The sequence below is a fragment of the Balaenoptera ricei genome, chromosome 6, assembly GCF_028023285.1.
Source record: "Balaenoptera ricei isolate mBalRic1 chromosome 6, mBalRic1.hap2, whole genome shotgun sequence".
Lineage (NCBI taxonomy): Eukaryota > Metazoa > Chordata > Mammalia > Artiodactyla > Balaenopteridae > Balaenoptera > Balaenoptera ricei.
Genome location: NC_082644.1, coordinates 27,057,233 through 27,074,364, shown reverse-complemented (window position 1 = coordinate 27,074,364; position 17,132 = coordinate 27,057,233). Strand labels below are relative to the sequence as shown.

Below are 17,132 nucleotides of genomic sequence, written 5' to 3'. Positions count from 1 at the left end.
CTTTTTCACTCTTGACATTCCCTGTTTCCTTCTGTTATCATTCCCCTTCTGTCTCAAGAACTTCCTTTAGCAATTTTCAAATTAAGTCTGCTGGCAACAAATTCACTCAGTTTTCCTTCATCTGAGAGTGTCTTCATTTCACTTTCATTTCTGAAGGATATTCTCACTGGATATAGAATTCTGTTCACAGTTCCTTTCTCTTAGCACTTGAAAAATGTGCTATTTCCTTCTGGCCTCCATGGCTTCTAATGAGAAATCACAGGAATTAGAGACAATCTGCCCCAGGAGGCAATGTGTCATCTATCTATGGATGTGTTCAGGAAGGTTTTTTTTGTTTTTTGTTTTGTTTTTTTTTGCTTTTTTTTCCTTTAGTTTTCAGTAATTTGATTATGTTGTTTCTGGGCATTATGATGTTTGGGGGCTTATTCTTACTCAGCTTCTTGAATCTGTAGGTTGTGCCTTTCCCCAAATTTGTGAAGCTTTCAGTCATTATTTATTCAAATATTATTTTTCAGCCTTGCCCTCTTCCTCCTCTCCTAGATGTTAGATCTACTGCTATTTTCCTACCAACCCTTCATATTCTGTTTATTAAAATTTTTTTTTTATTTAAATAGTTTCAATTGTGGAAAAGAACACATATAAAATTTACCATTTGAACTATTTCTAAGTGTACACTTCAATAGTGTTAAGTATATTTACAGTATTGTGCAACCAATATCCAGAAGTTTTCATCTTGTAAAACTGAAACTCTATACTCATTAAAAAACAGCACCTCATTTCATCCTCCCTCCAGGACCCAGTAACCATCAACCTAATTTCTGTTGATATGAATTTGACGTCTCTACATATTTCATATAAATGGAATCATACAGTATTTTTCTTTTTGTGACCTGCTTATTTCACTTAACATAATGTCCTGAAGATTCATTCACATTGTAGAAAGTGTCAGAATTTTCTTCCTTTTTCAGAATGAATAGTATTCCATTGCATGTATATACTGCATTTTGTTTATTCATTTCTCTGTCTATGGACACTTGGGTTGCTTCCTCCTCTTGCCTATTGTGAACAGTGCTACTAGGAAAATGGGTGTGCAAATATCTCTTCAAGATCCTGCTGTTAATTCTTTTGATATATACCCAGAGGTGGAATTACTGGATCACAGAGTAATTCTATTTTTAATTTGTGAGTAACTGCTATATTGTTTTCCGTAGCAGATGCACCATTTTACATTATTTTCTGTCAAGTTTCTTTGCTGAACCTTGTGTTTGGGATTCATCCATGTTGTTGCCAGTAGTTATGGTTTGTTTATTCTCATTGCTGTGTAGCACTCCATTGGGTAAAAATCCCACAATTTATTTATTTATTTTACTATAGACTTTGGGGTTGTTTCCAGGTTTGGGCTATTAAAAAGAGTGTTGCTATGAATATTCTTGTGTGTTTCTGGTGAATATATATGTGTATATATATATATATATATATATTTACACATTTCTGCCAAGTTAAATTCCTAGGAGTGGAATGATTCTGGTGATTATAGTAATATTGTATTACAGTTTTGATTTGAAATTTCCTGATGACTAGTGGAGTTAGCACAGACCTTTTCAAATGCTTATGGGCCATTTGGGTATCACCTTTTGTGAAGTGTCTATCACAGGTTTTGCCAATTTTTCTGAAGGTTTGCTTCTTCTTTATGATTTTGTAAGAGTTCTTTATAAGTTCTGGATATGAGTGCTTTGTCAGATACACGTGTTACGATACCATGTCCCTTTTTGTGGCTTTGCTTTTCACTCTCTGAATGGTTTCTTTTGATGAACAGATGTTCTTACTAATGACGAAGTCTGACTTCTAATTTTTATTTCCCTTTTAGTATTCTCTGTAACCTTATTTAGAAAAGGCTTACCTAACCCAAAGTCATTAAGATATCATGTTTTCTTCTAAGAGCTTCATTGTTTACCTTTATATTTAGGTATGCAGTCCATCTGGAATCAGTTTTCGTTTATGATTTCAGATTTGGGTCAATAGACATTTCTTCCTCATATGACTTTTCAAATGACCCGTACTATTTTTTGAAGACCATCTTTTCCAATTCCACCACTGTGTCTACCCTCACCATTTATAATAGCTGTAAAGCATGTCATTCTAAGTTACTCTCATAACTTATTCAGCCACTCTTCCATGGGATATTTGGGTTATTGTCTGGTCTCTGCCATCATCAAACAGGGTGAACATCTTTGTATGGACATCAAGGCCTTCTTCTGAAGTTGTTAGAACAGAGTAGAATTTCTGAGCCTGAAAATTCTTACTTTTTTAAAGAATTAATAAATTATACAGTTCACATCTCAAAGAATACGAAGAGCCCCAGTGAAACATTTGCCTCCTACCCTGTCCACAACCCTCCCAGTCCCTTCACCAGGTAAGCACAGTCATGAAATCTAGAGTATTTTCCAGATATCCTGTAATGCACAAAAATTCATTCTTTATGTTCTTTTCTTCTTTTCTTTTTACACGGCTAGCGGTACTGTATATGCTCTGTTCTTCATCTTGCCTTTCTAACTTAACAATACATCTTAGAAATCTTCCTATTATTGTAATAAAAAAGCATCCTTGTTCATTTTTAAGGTAGTGAGCATAATTTTTCATTTGATGGGTGTATCAGAATTTAGACAGTCTCCTATTGATTGGCATCTATGGTGTTTCTAATCTTTTGCTATTCAAACTATGCTTCAATGAATAACTTTGAACATGTCATTTCGCTGTGTGCAATATATCTGTTGGAGGTACTTCTAGAAGAGACCTTGCTGGGTCCAAGGGGATATGCAGATGTAATTTGATTAGCAGTGCCAATGCTTCAGCAATATATGAAAGCTCCTGTTTTCCCACAGCATGGCCAATGTGAGGCAGGAGATAGAGGGGCTCCAGGCTAGACATTTACAGCTGGCCTCCTGTTTGCCCTTCCTGGGGTGAGAAGAAGTTGTGCTCCAGGCCGGACATTCATAACCAGCCCCCTGTTTACATTTCCTGAAGCAAGAGATAAATGGGCTCCAGGACTACATATTTATGACTGGACTCCTGTCTATATTTTGAGATGTGCACCTCAGTATAAAAACCAGCAACAGAAATAGGGTAAATAACTGGACACTGGACATTTTAATGGCAGGGACAGAGTGGGACTAAACCCTGTGAAAAGATCAAGGGGTCATACATTTCCCACCCTTGGGGCACATGTGCAGAAAGGCTCGTTGGGAGTCAAAAGGGAGGGGGCACCACCCCATAATATGTGATGCTAAGGTCATCCCATAGGCCTCTGGGCTGTAATCCATCTTGGAAAAAAGTTGCACATGCACGTTGGGGAGTGTCCTAGGGCAGGTCAGGTGTGGAAAAGGAAACCAGATAATTGGCCAAAGGTACACAAAGACCCAGAAGAACTGCCCTGTATAAATGACTTAACCTCCTCTTTACTGTGCTCCTCCTCATTAGGGAGGACACCCACACCCTTTGTCTCCAGGTGTGCATCTCTGCCTTGCTTCTATCTTAACTAAACAAACTGTTTCTCTGTGTGCTCTCCCACTTGTTGTTGTTGTGCTGTGTCTCTATTAATAAACTTTGTACCTGTTTTTACAGTTTTGCCTCCATGAGAAATGCATTTTTCACAGGGGGCAAGAGCCAAGGGGTGGTGGTTAGGATTCCTGGTTTTCATCTAGGCTACCCAGGTTCAATTCCTGGGCACGGAATTAAGATCTTGCTTCACGCCACCACTCACTGCTGCCTCTCCAAGATTAAATGGACTGTTAGATCTGAGATCTTTAGCTATCCCAAAGATGGAAAATTGTAGATTATTTTACATTTATCTCATTGTGTATGAGATTGAGCACCTTTTCAGAAGTTTAAAAAGCTAATTGTGTTTTTTTGTCAACATCCTTTCATGGCATGAACTTCTTAAAAATCACTCAGGCTGCAAATTCCTCCAAATGTTTCCTCATGAGAAGCCCTTAGACATGGACTTTCTGGGTCAGACTTTTTACTCTTTAAACGTTGTCTTTACATGTTGCCAGCTGACGCTCCCTCCACAATGCAGACCCGAACCCGTCTCGCTTCAATCATCATTGGCTTTGGGGCTCATAGGTGGAAATGGCACCTGTACGTTCTCACAGGTGGAAGCTTGCACCTCTAGGTATGGGGGCGAGGGTACCCTGGCCTGCCAGAGTAGCCAGCCGGCCCCGCCCCGTCACCTTTCGGCCACGCCCTTGGCGCTGCGGTCCCGCCCCTGGCTGTGAGGCCCCGCCCCATGCCCCGGTCGCCCCGCTGAGTGCCCCGCCCGCCTCGCTGAGTGCCCCGCCTCCACCCCGCAGAGCGGCTCCACCCTCCCGCCTATGTAGCCCGCTCCCAAGGCTGTTCCTCCTTGCTCGCTGGCTGCATACCCCCGCCCCTCTGCGTAACCTGGCGTCACTCATCACGTGACGCCCGGCAGTGCCGCGAGGGGTCGGCGGTGGCTCTCGCTCCCGCTGGCATGGTCTGCGCACGGGTGATTCCCACCGAATGAAGCGCACTGTGGCGTGATGGCGAGGGCCTAGGGGAAGGTGCAGACAGGCCTGGACGCCGCCTGTAGCTGCCTTCGGCCTCCCGGCCTCTGCGCTCTTTCCTGCGCCGTTGCTAGGCAGCCGCATCTGGGCGCGGGAGGCAGGGCGGGCTAATGCGGAAAGGTACGGGTGCCGGGGAGGGGCTGTGATTGCAGAGGGTCCGGGTGTCTGGCAGAGGGCTATGGAGCAGTACCGCATCCTGGGCCGCATTGGGGAGGGCGCGCATGGGATCGTCTTCAAGGCCAAGCACGTGGAGGTGAGCACCCAGCCCTTCCTCCTTCGGTTCCATTGAGATCTACCCGTTGTCCCGACCCACGCTTGGGCTCCTGCCTTCCCGCAGCTTTTCGTGGCGTGCTCCCGCCTCCTTTGCTCTCTTGAGTGGAGGCCGTCCAGCAACCAGCGGTGCTTTCTTCGGGCGAGTGCCCCCTAGGAGGGTGGCGTGGATGTCTCTGAGCTGCTTGCTCAGCGCTGCGCCTGCTGGCCCTGATTTCCCTCCAGCCCGGGGTGGGGGGCGTGTCCCACCCCCACGAGGGCCTCAGGCCTCGGCGTCGCATCCCCTTTTCCAGCCGGGGATGGGCCTGCAGTGTCTGCGTCCTGTCCCAAACAGACTGGAGAGATCGTTGCCCTCAAGAAGGTGGCCCTGCGGCGGCTGGAGGATGGCATCCCCAACCAGGCCCTGCGGGAGATCAAGGCCTTGCAGGAGATCGAGGACAGTCAGTATGTGAGTGGGGCTGGTGTTCTGAGGTGCTGGTTCCCGCCCTCCTCCACTCACTCCCACTCTGAGGTCCTGCAGTCACTCTGTTCACTCATTTGCTTCCTCACCCCTCACTCACTCCCTTTTTTCTCCACTTGTTGTTCACCCTCATTCACTCAGTTACTTCACTCATTCATTCCCTGTCGTTCACTCGCTTATTTCTTCGCGTACTCGTTCGCTCATTCACTAACTTATTCCTTTTTTCTCAAAACACTTGGTGATTTCTGATGATAATGATAATTGCCACCTATTGAGCTCCTGTTATGTTCTGCATGCCAGGTTAACTGCTTTATGTATATTGTCCTTCTGAGTTTCGTCCTCTGCTCCGCAAGGCACGCTCAGGCTCTCCCTATCTCAGGCCAGGGGAGGAGGCGCAGCCACCAGCTTACGGGTGCTCAGCTTGTTCCGCTTGTCTGTGGAGGCTTTGGCCCAGGTCTGATCGCAGAATCAGGACGGTTTAACACTGGGGCCTCCCATAGACTCTACCCTCTACTGGCTACTGGCAACACAGAAACCAGCCCCTACCGTGCTCTTGAGAACTGAAGTGTGGTAGGGGAGATGGCCAAAGGCTACAGAGCCCATCTGGCGTGGTTTGTGCTGTGACAGGCCTGGGAGGGGCTGTGGGCACACGAGGAGAGACACCTCACACACCCAGTTTCATTCTCTTTGTGGTATTCTCTCTTGTCCATGTCCTGAGTAGAGGATGTGCTTAACTTCCTGGGAAGTGACAAGGGTAGGTCCACCCACCTAAGGGTGGGTGATACTCTGACTTGTTTCTTATTCTCTGGAGATGTCCTTGATATATTGGGTGACACAAGCATGTTATAAAACTGTGTGTGTCATCTTGGTTTTGTATGAAAATATTTTGTATATATATACGAATACATGCCTGTGTGTGCCATGTCTCTTGTAAAGTCTGGTGGAATAGACTCCTAAGGTTGACTGTAGGTGATAGGGTTTTTCTCTTGCTGTTTTTTTCATTATAATTTTGGGTATTATCTGAATGTATTTGTTTGTCCCAATCTGTAAAATGAGTGTCTACTACCCTCAACATCAGAAAAACAGCAATATGGCCATTCTTGTTTTTTGAGGAAAGTAAAAGGGCTTTGCTGACAGCTTGTGTGTGGGAGAGGTGGAGGGCCCATAGGAAGCTGGTGATACGGTCCCATGTCCTGTGCATCAGCAGGCCTGAAGAGTCTATCTTTAAAACACTCCAGATCTTACCCTGGCCCAGGCCATCCTCACCTCTCATCAGAACAACTACAGCAGGCTCCCCTGCCCCCCCGCCCCCCCGCCACTGCCTCCACTCCACAGTCAAAAAATGTACATGAAATCATCCACTCCCTGGCTTGAAAAGCTCCAGAGGCTTCTCTTCACTCCGAAAGAACTGTCACCATCTGCTTCCACCCCGCTCCAGCCTCTTTTTTCATTCACAACTTCTTAAGTGTCTCGCCCGTGATGAGCACTGTCTAGGCTCCAGGAGTGCAGAACAGAGCGGCCTCCTTCCTGTTCTTGCCTCCGGGCCTTGTGTTTGCTGTCCCCTGGCCCAGAGCTCCTTCCCAGACGCCTTCTCTTCTTTCTTCATCAGAATCTCCATCAAAACACCCTATACGTTTGTTGTTTGGTCATTTGTCAGTCATTTGTCCCCTGAGCTCCTTCAAGTCCTTCGGGACCCACCAGCCCTCGCTCCTGTTCACTACTGTGCAGCCTGCCGTCGTGACCTCGTGGGCCCTCAGGAAGTATATGTGACATGTCTCCTGCTCTCCCAGTGCTGGGAGTTGTGATCACCTGTGTGTGTGTGTGTTTCCAGGTGATTTTCCAGTTCGTGGGCTGGGTGGGGGACCAGACACTGCCCTAAGTCGCCTTTCTTAGACCTCCTTTTCCCTGAGTGTTTACTGGAGTATTAGAGTAGGGACTTGCCTTCTCCTGGGAGAGGGAAGCAAGAGATCACCAAGCTCCCTGATTCTGAGCTCAGATCTCATGCCACCATCTCTGCCTGCCTGGTCCTCTGTTGGTGCAAGGGCTGAGGGTCCCAGAGAGAGTCTGAGCCATGTGAGTCTGGAGGCTGACGGGATGCCCCGCTTGCAGGTGGTACAGCTGAAGGCCGTGTTCCCGCATGGCGCAGGCTTCGTGCTGGCCTTCGAGTTCATGCTGTCAGATCTGGCTGAGGTGGTGCGCCACGCCCAGAGGCCGCTGACCCAGGCGCAGGTCAAGAGCTACCTGCAGATGCTGCTCAAGGGGGTCGCTTTTTGCCATGCCAACAACATTGTACATCGGGTCAGTTCCAGCATGGGCTGGGGTGGGACCGGGGGGGTGGCTGGGCTGTGGGTAGGCCAGCCCTTGATGAAGGGCATGGTTAGAAAAGGGACAGAGGGGGCAGGGCCTATGGGTAGGAGGCCAGGGCGGGGGCCCTGGAGGAGGTCGGGTCTTGCGCTGACCTGGGTGCCCAGCCTGCCAAGCCCTCCTGTCCCGAGGTCCTGTGGGGGCTCTGGAGGAACTGATGCCTCTTTGGGTGCTCTCAGGACCTGAAACCAGCCAACCTGCTTATCAGTGCCTCGGGCCAGCTCAAGATAGCGGACTTTGGCCTGGCCCGGGTCTTTTCCCCAGATGGCAGCCGTCTCTACACGCACCAGGTGGCCACCAGGTAGGGAGGACCAGTTCCCAAGCAGGACCTGGCAATAGACAGGCCCCAACCCTCCTGCTGGGAAGAGATGCTTCTGGACCTTCTGTCCAAACAGTGCTCTTGGGGCTGGTGTGGGGTCCAGGATGACCTTCCGAGGCAGCTTCCTGACAGACCGGTGACCTGGCTGTGACCACCTGCCCTCCTCTCACAGGTGGTACCGAGCCCCTGAGCTCCTGTATGGTGCCCGCCAGTATGATCAGGGTGTCGACCTGTGGTGAGACGCCTATGGGCTGGGCAAGGGGGAGTGTGGGTCGTTGGGTCACCTTTTCCTCCTGGGCATTGAGGTCTCTAAGCCATTTGCGGGTTTTCCTGCTGTGAGCTCTAGGTTGCCATGGGGGTGTCTCCCCTGGTTAGAGTATCTCTGAGGAGTTTGGGATCAGTGTTCCTCCCCATGACAGTTTTGAGCTGGGAGGGGTCAAGTGGGATCAGAGTGGTTGTCCCAGTAGGAAGCTTCTGGGCTGAGGTCGGGGAGGTGGTCCGAGGCATGGGGCAGCTAAGCTGCTATGCAGGGGGTGATATCCCAGGATGCAATGTTCCTGAGCTATCTAGAGGCCTGGGTCCCTGGATATGAAGGCCCTGAACCTTTATTTGGGGTAGGATGGTTTGTATATGCCTAAGAGTTTGAGATTTGGGGGCCGTTTTGGAGTCTGCCCCAGAATGGGAGGAGGTGGCAGTGTGTCCCAGAATGTGAGGCTCTGAGAAGTCTCAGAACTGTTGAGGGGTTGATGTGTGTTCCAGAGTTGAGGCCTGAGAGCTGTTTGGAGAGGGGGATATGCTCTGTGTTCTAGGCTTGAAGTCTTTGACTGTTTGGGGATCTGTATCCTTAGCTATGAAGCCTGAAGGCTACTTTGTGGGTATCTTGACCACAGTGTGAGGTGTGGGTGCTGGTGTGGGGGGATCTGTTTCCATGGTGTGAGATCTCTGAGTTGTTTGGGTTCTGTATCTGCAGGGCTGTTGGCTGCATCCTGGGGGAGCTGTTGAACGGGTCCCCCCTTTTCCCAGGGGAGAATGACATTGAACAGCTTTGCTGTGTGCTTCGAATCTTGGGCACCCCCAGTCCTCAAGTCTGGCCGGTTTGCAGGGGCCTACAGTGGGGAGGGGTGGGGGTGGGTGGCTTCTATTACCCCAATAGCTAGTGACTCCCCTGCCCCGCACCTTCTCTCTCGTGGCCCCATGCCTCCTTGACTTGCCGGACCTCGGTCCTGACCCAGCGTGGGGTCTCCTCCTCCCCTGCCCTGCTGGAGGTGCGAGGGCCAGGGCCCAAGCTCTATCCCTTCCCACCCGTCCCCAGCACACACGCATCCAAACCGAGCTGGGCATGGAGCAGGCGCCTGAGATGTAGAGGAAGCACTGAAGGACTGAGTGAGCACGTGATGTCATGAGTGACGTGTGAGCAGGGGTGCATGGATGGGGGAGTGATGAGTGAATGGGAGCAGGTAGGTGACAGGGAGCGAGAACTGACACCTAAGGGGGCTGGCAGGGTGGGTGCCGGCTCTGATGGACCCCCTTCTCCTCCAGGAGATCAAGGACCTGCCTGACTACAACAAGATCTCCTTCAAGGAGCAGGCTCCCGTGCCCCTGGAGGAGGTGCTGCCCGATGCCTCTCCCCAGGCCTTGGACCTGCTGGGGCATTTCCTCCTCTACCCTCCACGCCAGCGCATTGCAGCCTCCCAGGTAGGGTGACACCCGTTGCCCTGACCCTCCTCGTCCGTGTCCTTTTGACCAGGCAGGTTGAGATTCTCAGAACCTGTGATGGGCTGGGACCAGAACCCCTGGAGCCAGGTTTAGGAGGGTGCAGGGCAGGTGTGCCTCTCCTGAGTGGACCCTAGAGGGCAGGTGGCCAGGGGTGGCCCATTAGAAGGGCATGCACACGTCGCAGAAGAGCGAGTCTTGGGTTATTGGTGACTCACTTCTTCGTCCCTTCATTCCTTCAACAAGAATTTACTAGCATCTGGCACGTGCTGAGCATTGTCCTGGACCCTGATCCAGAGTGAACAGACGTGGCTTGTGCCTGTGGGGTCTCCACCCTGTGGTGAGGCAGGGCCGTCAGTCTGTGGGAGCCGAGGGGAGGGATGTTGGGACTGACTTTGGGGTCATGCAAGGCTTCCTGGAGAAGGGCAGGTTTAAGCATGGGGAGCTGTTTTCCCAAGAGAAATGATGAGCAGAGGCCTGGAGAGGAGGACCCAGGAGGGGTGGGTCGTGGCTAGAAGGCAGGAGAGGAGGGGAGGACCATGGGCTGATGGCTGATGGTGTGAGGGCCTCTGTCAGGTGTATCTGTCCATCTGGCCTCATGGCGGCCTCCCCTCCCTGCCCTCGGCACTAGCAGTGTGTGTTTACACATGCCCCTGGCGAGTTCCCATGTCAGCAGCACCTTCAGAGTGTACTGAGGCCAACTGACCACCTCTCAGCCCCCTGCTGCTGCCCCCATTCTAAGCGGCCCCCCCCATTGCCTCCCAGAATCTGCTTCTCCTGCCCATTTAGTCTTTCCTCCACGTGGCAGAGAGAGGGACCTTGTCCAGGTAGGCTGTCGCATCCTCGCCTGCAGGGCCCTCCTGGGGCTCGCTCAGAGGAGAAGCCAGGTCCTAGTGGCCCACAGCCATCACACATTTGGGGCCATCACCTCTGTGACTCTGCCAGCTCCCATTCCCCTTGCTCACTCCCCTCGGGCCCCAGGGCTTCTCCATGTCCTGGGGGTCTGTGCATTTCTGTCCCTAGGCCTCACTCATTCACCTTTCAGGTCTCTGCTTGAGCGCCACCTCCCAGGGGCCTCCCTTCACCATTCTTCAGGCCTGCAGCCCCTCCAGTATTCCTCATCCCCCCCTCATACTTTCTCTTTCCCACAGCACTAATCATTTGATGCACTGTTTGTCTTACTTCTTTATCGTGTTTATTACCCCCACCCCTCACTATGTGGAAAACTTGAAGGCAGAGCTCTTTGTTCTGTTTACCGCTGCATCTCCTGTCTCTGGAGCAGTGCTCAAACAGTGAGCACTCCGAGGTGTTGGAGTCACCTGAACGATGAGCAGATGAAGGAAAAATCCTCTCCAGGGCAATGTTCACATCTCCTCCTCGGAGGGAAGTGGCTGAAGCTGGGACGGGGAGGTGACCAGTTTCCTTTTGCTGCCCCTCGCTTGCTACCCTCAGGCCTTCCTGCACCAGTAGTTCTTCACAGCTCCCCTGCCTGCCCACCCCTCGGAGCTGCCGATTCCTCAGCACCCAGGGGGACCTGCCCTCAAGGCCCCCCCAGGACCCCCCCCCCCACGTCCATGACCTCCACGTGGACCGGCCTCTCGAGGAGTCGCTGTTGAACCCGGAGCTGATTCGGCCCTTCATCCTGGAGGGCTGAGACGTTGGGCCAGGTCCCACAGGCGTGTCCCCCGCTTCCCTCCCCAGGACAAGCCAGGCCTCTTGTTCTTCTGCTCCGGCCTGATTCGACCACAGTGGTCCTGCTCCTGGCCAGGCCATCCAGCCTCAGCAGAGGGGACCCTCGGCCTGTGCTGTCGGCCTCCCGTCTGTTGCTGGTAACAGATCCATCAGAAGGAGGCAGTGAGTTCCGCTGGCATGCCTGCCATGGGGCTGGTTCTCTAGTTGCTGCCTTCCTGGTCAGGGACAGTCCTGGTGGAGCCGTTTGGGGGAGCGCTGAGTGTAGGATGTCCTCATGTCGGAAATCCAAGTGGGAAGGAAAGTGTGGTTTGATTTTGTTCTCAGAGACATTAAACACTAGTTCACTTTTGAGATTTATTATAAAAACGCCCGGTAGTTCTACGTGATGTATGCCCCTCTTCCTTTCCAGCTGAGGGAAGTGGCTGAGGTAGCATCATCCCCTGGCCCTTGCTTCTCTGTGGTCACTGGGAAAGTGGCCCCATTCATGGCTACTTTAGTCTTGGGAGATTGCTAGGTGCTTCATGTGACAGAGCTCGCTTTTGGAGGTGAGTTGGCAGAAATCAGGACCCAGGAATGGCTCAAGTTGGGGACCCAATAAGTGACCCTCCACACCTTAAGCTGGTTTACCAACATCACCCTCAGGATACGGGTGAGCCTGGACCACATGGGCCTCCTCTTTACTCAGAGATACTGGGCAAATAAGAAGACAGACATTCCTGGAACTCATTTGTTAATTCAGTAAATCCCAATACAATCTGAACTGGCTCTTGTTTTTCTTATTAAATAATTTGGTAAGCCAATTCTAAAATATATGCGGAAATGAAAGGGTTAAGAGGAGGCAGAAGCAGAAGAAAAGGCAAAAAATGATGAAAGGACTTACCCTATCAGATACCAAGACTATCATAGGGCTGTAATAAATAAGCAATGTGGTATTGGTTCACAGATAGATAAAAACAGATAAGTCAGAGAAACTTATTCTTAGCAATCTTGTATTCTTAAAATATTCATTTTGTGCTCATGTGGCTAAAATTCTGTAAGCACTGCAGTCACAGAGGTGACTAACAGTGCCACAGTCACTGCTCTCCAAGCTCCTAGAGGGCACAGCACAGTAAACTCTAGTTGTTGCTTTCAGGGAAGAGTCTGAGTGTCCCATATGTCTTTAAAGATGTTTTAAGGATCTGACCTCTGCCTGTTTGTCCAGCCACATCTGTAGACTCTAAGCTTCAGTCTAGCTCAATTTCTGGTGTCTCTCACCTTCGTATGAACGCAAGTCTGTACCCAAACCCTGACCACTGACCCTCAGCCAGTTCCACTCACAAAGACTCTAACGCTTACTCCACCCTGACATTGACCCTCACCTTTAACTTAAACCTTACACTTAACCTGACCCTATCACCCTGACCCTGACATATACACTGACTCTCACCCTCACTCAATTCTTTGCCAGCCCCTTCCCCACCCATGCCTGGCTTTGATCTTGGCATTGACTCTGACCCTCACCCAAACTCTGACCCCGTTTGACCTAGAACTAAACCTTGTCCATGAACTTGGCTCTCATCTTAACCTTAACCCTGAGTCTCTAATTGACATTCCTCTTACCTTGATGCTCATTATGATCCTGATCCTGACCATTAACATGTCCCTGACACTTGCCCTGAGCTTGACTTATCTTTGACAATGACAGCTTCTCTCACACTGATTGTGAATACTGTGATAAATGAGATACTCACCACCTTCAATCTGATTCTGACCCTCAACTTCACTCTGCCCCTAGACTGAATCCTCACCTTGACAAGGACCATCATACTGACACACCCTGCCCTTGAACTTGCGCCTTGATGCTGAACTACACTGTACACTCAAGCTGAAACTAGTCTGCACACCAAGCCTGACCATGATCCTGATCCTGACCCTCATCTTGACCTAGACCTCAACTTCATCCTGACCTGGGTCCTCATCCTAATGCTGAGCCTCACACAGAACATGAACTCACACTTGGCTGTCACCATTGACACCCTAATCCCATCATGACCTTGAACCTAATCTAGACCCTGACCCTGAATTGAACTTCACACGGACACTGACTTTCATTATTATGATGACTTGTCCTCAGCCTGATCGTCACCTTCATCTTGACCCATCCTCACTTTGAAACTTAACCTTGAACTTGATTTTGACTATAAACCAAACTCTGACCCTCTGTGGTAAGCAGAATAATGTCCCCCCCCCACCAAAGATGCCCATGTCCTAACCTATGAATACATTGCTTTACACACAAAAGGGACTTTGCAAATGTGATTAAAGCGTACAGACTTTGAGATGGAAAGAGTGTCCTGGATTATGCAGATTGGGCCAATGCAATGGGGGTTGGGGGGAGGGAGAGTTGGAGGAGGAGGACTTAATTCCTTCCAGCAGCAATAGAAAAGGGACCCACCTTGACTTTTAATTGACCTTGACCTTCACAATGACCATCATGCTCACCCTGACCCTGACACTACCTCACATTGATCTTGACCCTGAACCTGACACTGACTCTAATCCTGAACATCAACCTCACCCTCACCTTGACCCTGAATCCTACACGGAACTGGACATCCACTGTCAACTTGAATCCAACTTTCAATCTTACTTTCACCCTGACAATAACCATCATCCTAATCCTGACATTCATCCTCTCACTGATCCTCTCTAATGGAGCCTCAACTTGATCCTAACCTTGGCTCTCACACTGATCTTGAAGTTGATCTTGAACCTAACCCTGGATCTAAAATTTCCCTCATAGTGATCTTGTCCTTGAACCTGATTCTGACACCATGACCCTGACCATTGTCTTATCTTGATCCTTAACCTGACATAGAATTTTACCTTGAACTGGACACTCACCCTCATGCTGATTCTGATCTTCATCACTCTGTCTCTGATCTTACCCTCATCCTGACTGTGACCCTGGCTGCTCTGACATTGAGCTTGATCATGACCTTCACCCTTACACTAACTCTGATCTGATCTCGGCCAGGGCCACGACCAAAACCAGGGTGAGGTCCAGGGTTGGGGCTAAGGCTAGGTAGGGTGAGAGCCCAGGCAGGGGCCATGATGAGGGAAGTACCAGGTTAGAGCCAGGGCTTGGGCAAGGGCCAGTGCCAGTGTAAGACGGAGGCTGAGGGTCATTCTGAAGGTGATTGTGAAGGCCAGGGTCGGGGCTAGGGCAAAGCTCAGGATGAAGGTGTGTATTAGGGTGAGTCAGGGTCAGGTGAGGGTAGGGACAGGAGTATGGTAGATGTCAGATGCTAATGAAATCAAGGGTGATGATTAGGGCGAGGTTGAGGAAGAGGGTCAAGGTCTGGATAAGGGCCAGCACCAGGGCAAGGGCTAGGGAGGTGCTGGGTTCAGGGGCACCACAGGGTCCCGCGTGAGGGTCAGGGCGAAGGTCAGAACGAGGATGAATGTCAGTATAAGGGGGTGGGCGAGGGTCTCAGCGAATGTCAGGACAAGGGTTAGAAGCCAGTCTAAGGCCAAGTAGAAGCGGGGCTGGTGAGCGGATTAGTAGAAGTGGGTGTTCCGAACGGAAGCGCGGAGGCTGGGCGAGGATGAAGCGAGCGGGCGGGGCTCGGCCTGCGGGGGCGGAAGCGCAGCGAAGGCGTAGCCCGACCCAGGCAACCACGGGGGCTGGCGCCGTGGAGCCGCAGATGGGTTTGCCCGAGCTGCTGCACGTCTTCTCCTTCTTGGAGGCCCGAGACATGCTCTGCGTCGCCCAGGTGGATAAGGTAGCGCGTCCTGTCCCAGGCGGGAGGCAGGGCTGGGCTCCTGGTCACTGGCGTGTCCATGGTCGGCCCGTCGCCTCGGAGCCTCCGTTTCCCAAATCTGGGAGGGGGCGTCGGACGGCCCTGAATCCGCGATCTGCAGAGGACGCTCTTGGCCCGCGGGGTGGCGACCTCGGCGACCTATGAAGGGGTTGCTGTGGAAACCTCTTATCCCTCTGTTCCTCCGTCTGTCGGTGTGTCCAGAGCCCCTGCGCGGTTGGCTTGCACTGGGCACCTGTGAACAGGGTTCACCCCTAAGATTGGCCTAGGGATCCCACCTCTTCTGGAATATTCTGGAATTTCCCTTCTGGGGCCTGCCTGGAAAGCCGTGCCCTCCCTGTGAGTGACGCCTCCTCCTGCGGGCTCCGCCTGTCCCTTCCCAGCCAGTCGAGCTCCTGTACTGGCTGTGCTCCCTAAGTGCCTGTTTAGTGCGTTAGTCTGATCTGCGATCCTGCCCCTGTTGTGTTCCGAGCTCTTCCTCCTCTGTGCTCTTACTCAGCACAACTGTGACTAAATGATCACATACTGTGCTTGTTAAATGTTTGCTTCCCCCCTACGCCCGCTAGACTCATTCTTTTGTCTCTTGCATCACTGTGTGTATAACCACTGTATGATCACTGTGTGTATACACTCAGCGTATGGCTTGATATTTAGTGTACTGTAAGTAAATGTTTGTTGAGTAAATGAATTTCTTTACTTTTAAAATACATTATTATATCATTTTACAAAAAGATTAATAAACAGACCCTTACCTGAATTGTGTAATTATAACTTAAATGTATCAAGTAAAATACTGGGTTGTTATCCCCATTTTTACCAATAGGGAAAGTGAGTATCGTGCCGAGAGTGCATTGGCTGAGGTCACCCAGGTAGTCTCCCAGCAGATTTTGAAAGGGAGGTGCCTTTTACCCTTTGATAGCAGCAACTTCTCCAGGTTCTGGTTTCCCTGTTAGGTAAAATGAGGTCAATAAACCCTGCCTCACAGTGTCATCATGAAGATCAGCATCTAACAGAGGCATTCTCCAAGGTGGGTAACACCCATTTTGCAGGTTATATTACATATTATAATTTTATGTTAGGGAAGTAAGAACATCTCAGTTAGGTTTTGAACTGGGAACTATAGAAAAAAAGAATGCGGAAATCTTCTTACCTGGTTTGATTATTGCAAAATATCAACTTTACATTCCTACTAGCCAAAAAGATTTCTTAAGGACTGAGAAACTTTGATCTCGGGTGAGTGAGGGCTGTGGAAGTAGAAACCTGGGCTCAGGCAGGGTGGTTGTTATTTCTGCCCGGGCCTGGAAAGCCACGTATCTGGCTGGGACCCTCAGTAGGTCTGGGCCACAGAAAGCTCCAGAGTGGTTTCTGCTGAAGCTGTATAGGCTCCAGAACCTAGGGTGGCCCAGCTGGAGAGGCCAAGAAGTTCCAGGATGCAGGTGTGGGCCTGAGGGAGGGGGAGGCAGGGTACTGTGATCCCTTCCCAGGGCCACCTGAGCCTCTTCCAGATACTTCTGCAGAGAGCAGTTTGTGGGAATACGGCCTGTGTGCCCTCCCCAGGTAGCAGTTCTGTTCCTCCACCTTGGCGTCTCTGGGACATCCCTTTAGCCAGAGCCTTAATTTACTCCATTGCAGCAGCCTTCTTATGGGTCCTGCTGCTCTGCCCTCGTTTCCAGTCCTTCCTTCTCTCTCTCTTTTTTATTCAGTTGGCCCTACCACGTGGCTTACAGGATCTTAGTTCCCCAACCAGGGATCCAACCCGTGCCCCCTACAGTGGAAGCTCAGAGTCTTTTTTTTTTTTTTTTAATATTTATTTATTTATTTTGCTGCATCGGGTCTTAGTTGCGGCACATAGGATCTTTGTTGTGGCATGTGGGATCTTTCGTTGCAGTGCACGGGCTCTCTAGTTGTGGCGCATGGGCTCTAGAGCGTGCATG

General features: G+C 50.4%; 2 protein-coding genes across 6 annotated transcripts in view; both read left to right on the top strand.

The window, feature by feature from the left end:
• FBXW12 (F-box and WD repeat domain containing 12) overlaps nucleotides 1-17,132 on the top strand; it is an 85,809-nt gene that overhangs the window by 54,898 nt on the left and 13,779 nt on the right.
• Nucleotides 4,419-12,158, top strand: LOC132366904 (cyclin-dependent kinase 20-like). Of its 5 annotated transcripts, none has more exons than XM_059924356.1 (8): nucleotides 4,419-4,833; nucleotides 5,185-5,298; nucleotides 7,420-7,608; nucleotides 7,854-7,975; nucleotides 8,166-8,228; nucleotides 8,964-9,087; nucleotides 9,533-9,688; nucleotides 11,408-12,158. In XM_059924356.1, exons 1-8 carry the CDS (start codon nucleotides 4,759-4,761, stop codon nucleotides 11,537-11,539), a joined length of 975 nt encoding a protein of 324 aa, XP_059780339.1. In that variant the 5' UTR covers nucleotides 4,419-4,758; the 3' UTR covers nucleotides 11,540-12,158. The 5 variants fall into 5 exon arrangements, with proteins under 5 accessions (XP_059780339.1, XP_059780341.1, XP_059780343.1 ...); XM_059924358.1 differs by lacking the exon at nucleotides 11,408-12,158 and adding an exon at nucleotides 11,159-11,256; XM_059924360.1 differs by lacking the exon at nucleotides 8,964-9,087 and having other exon boundaries at nucleotides 11,408-11,532.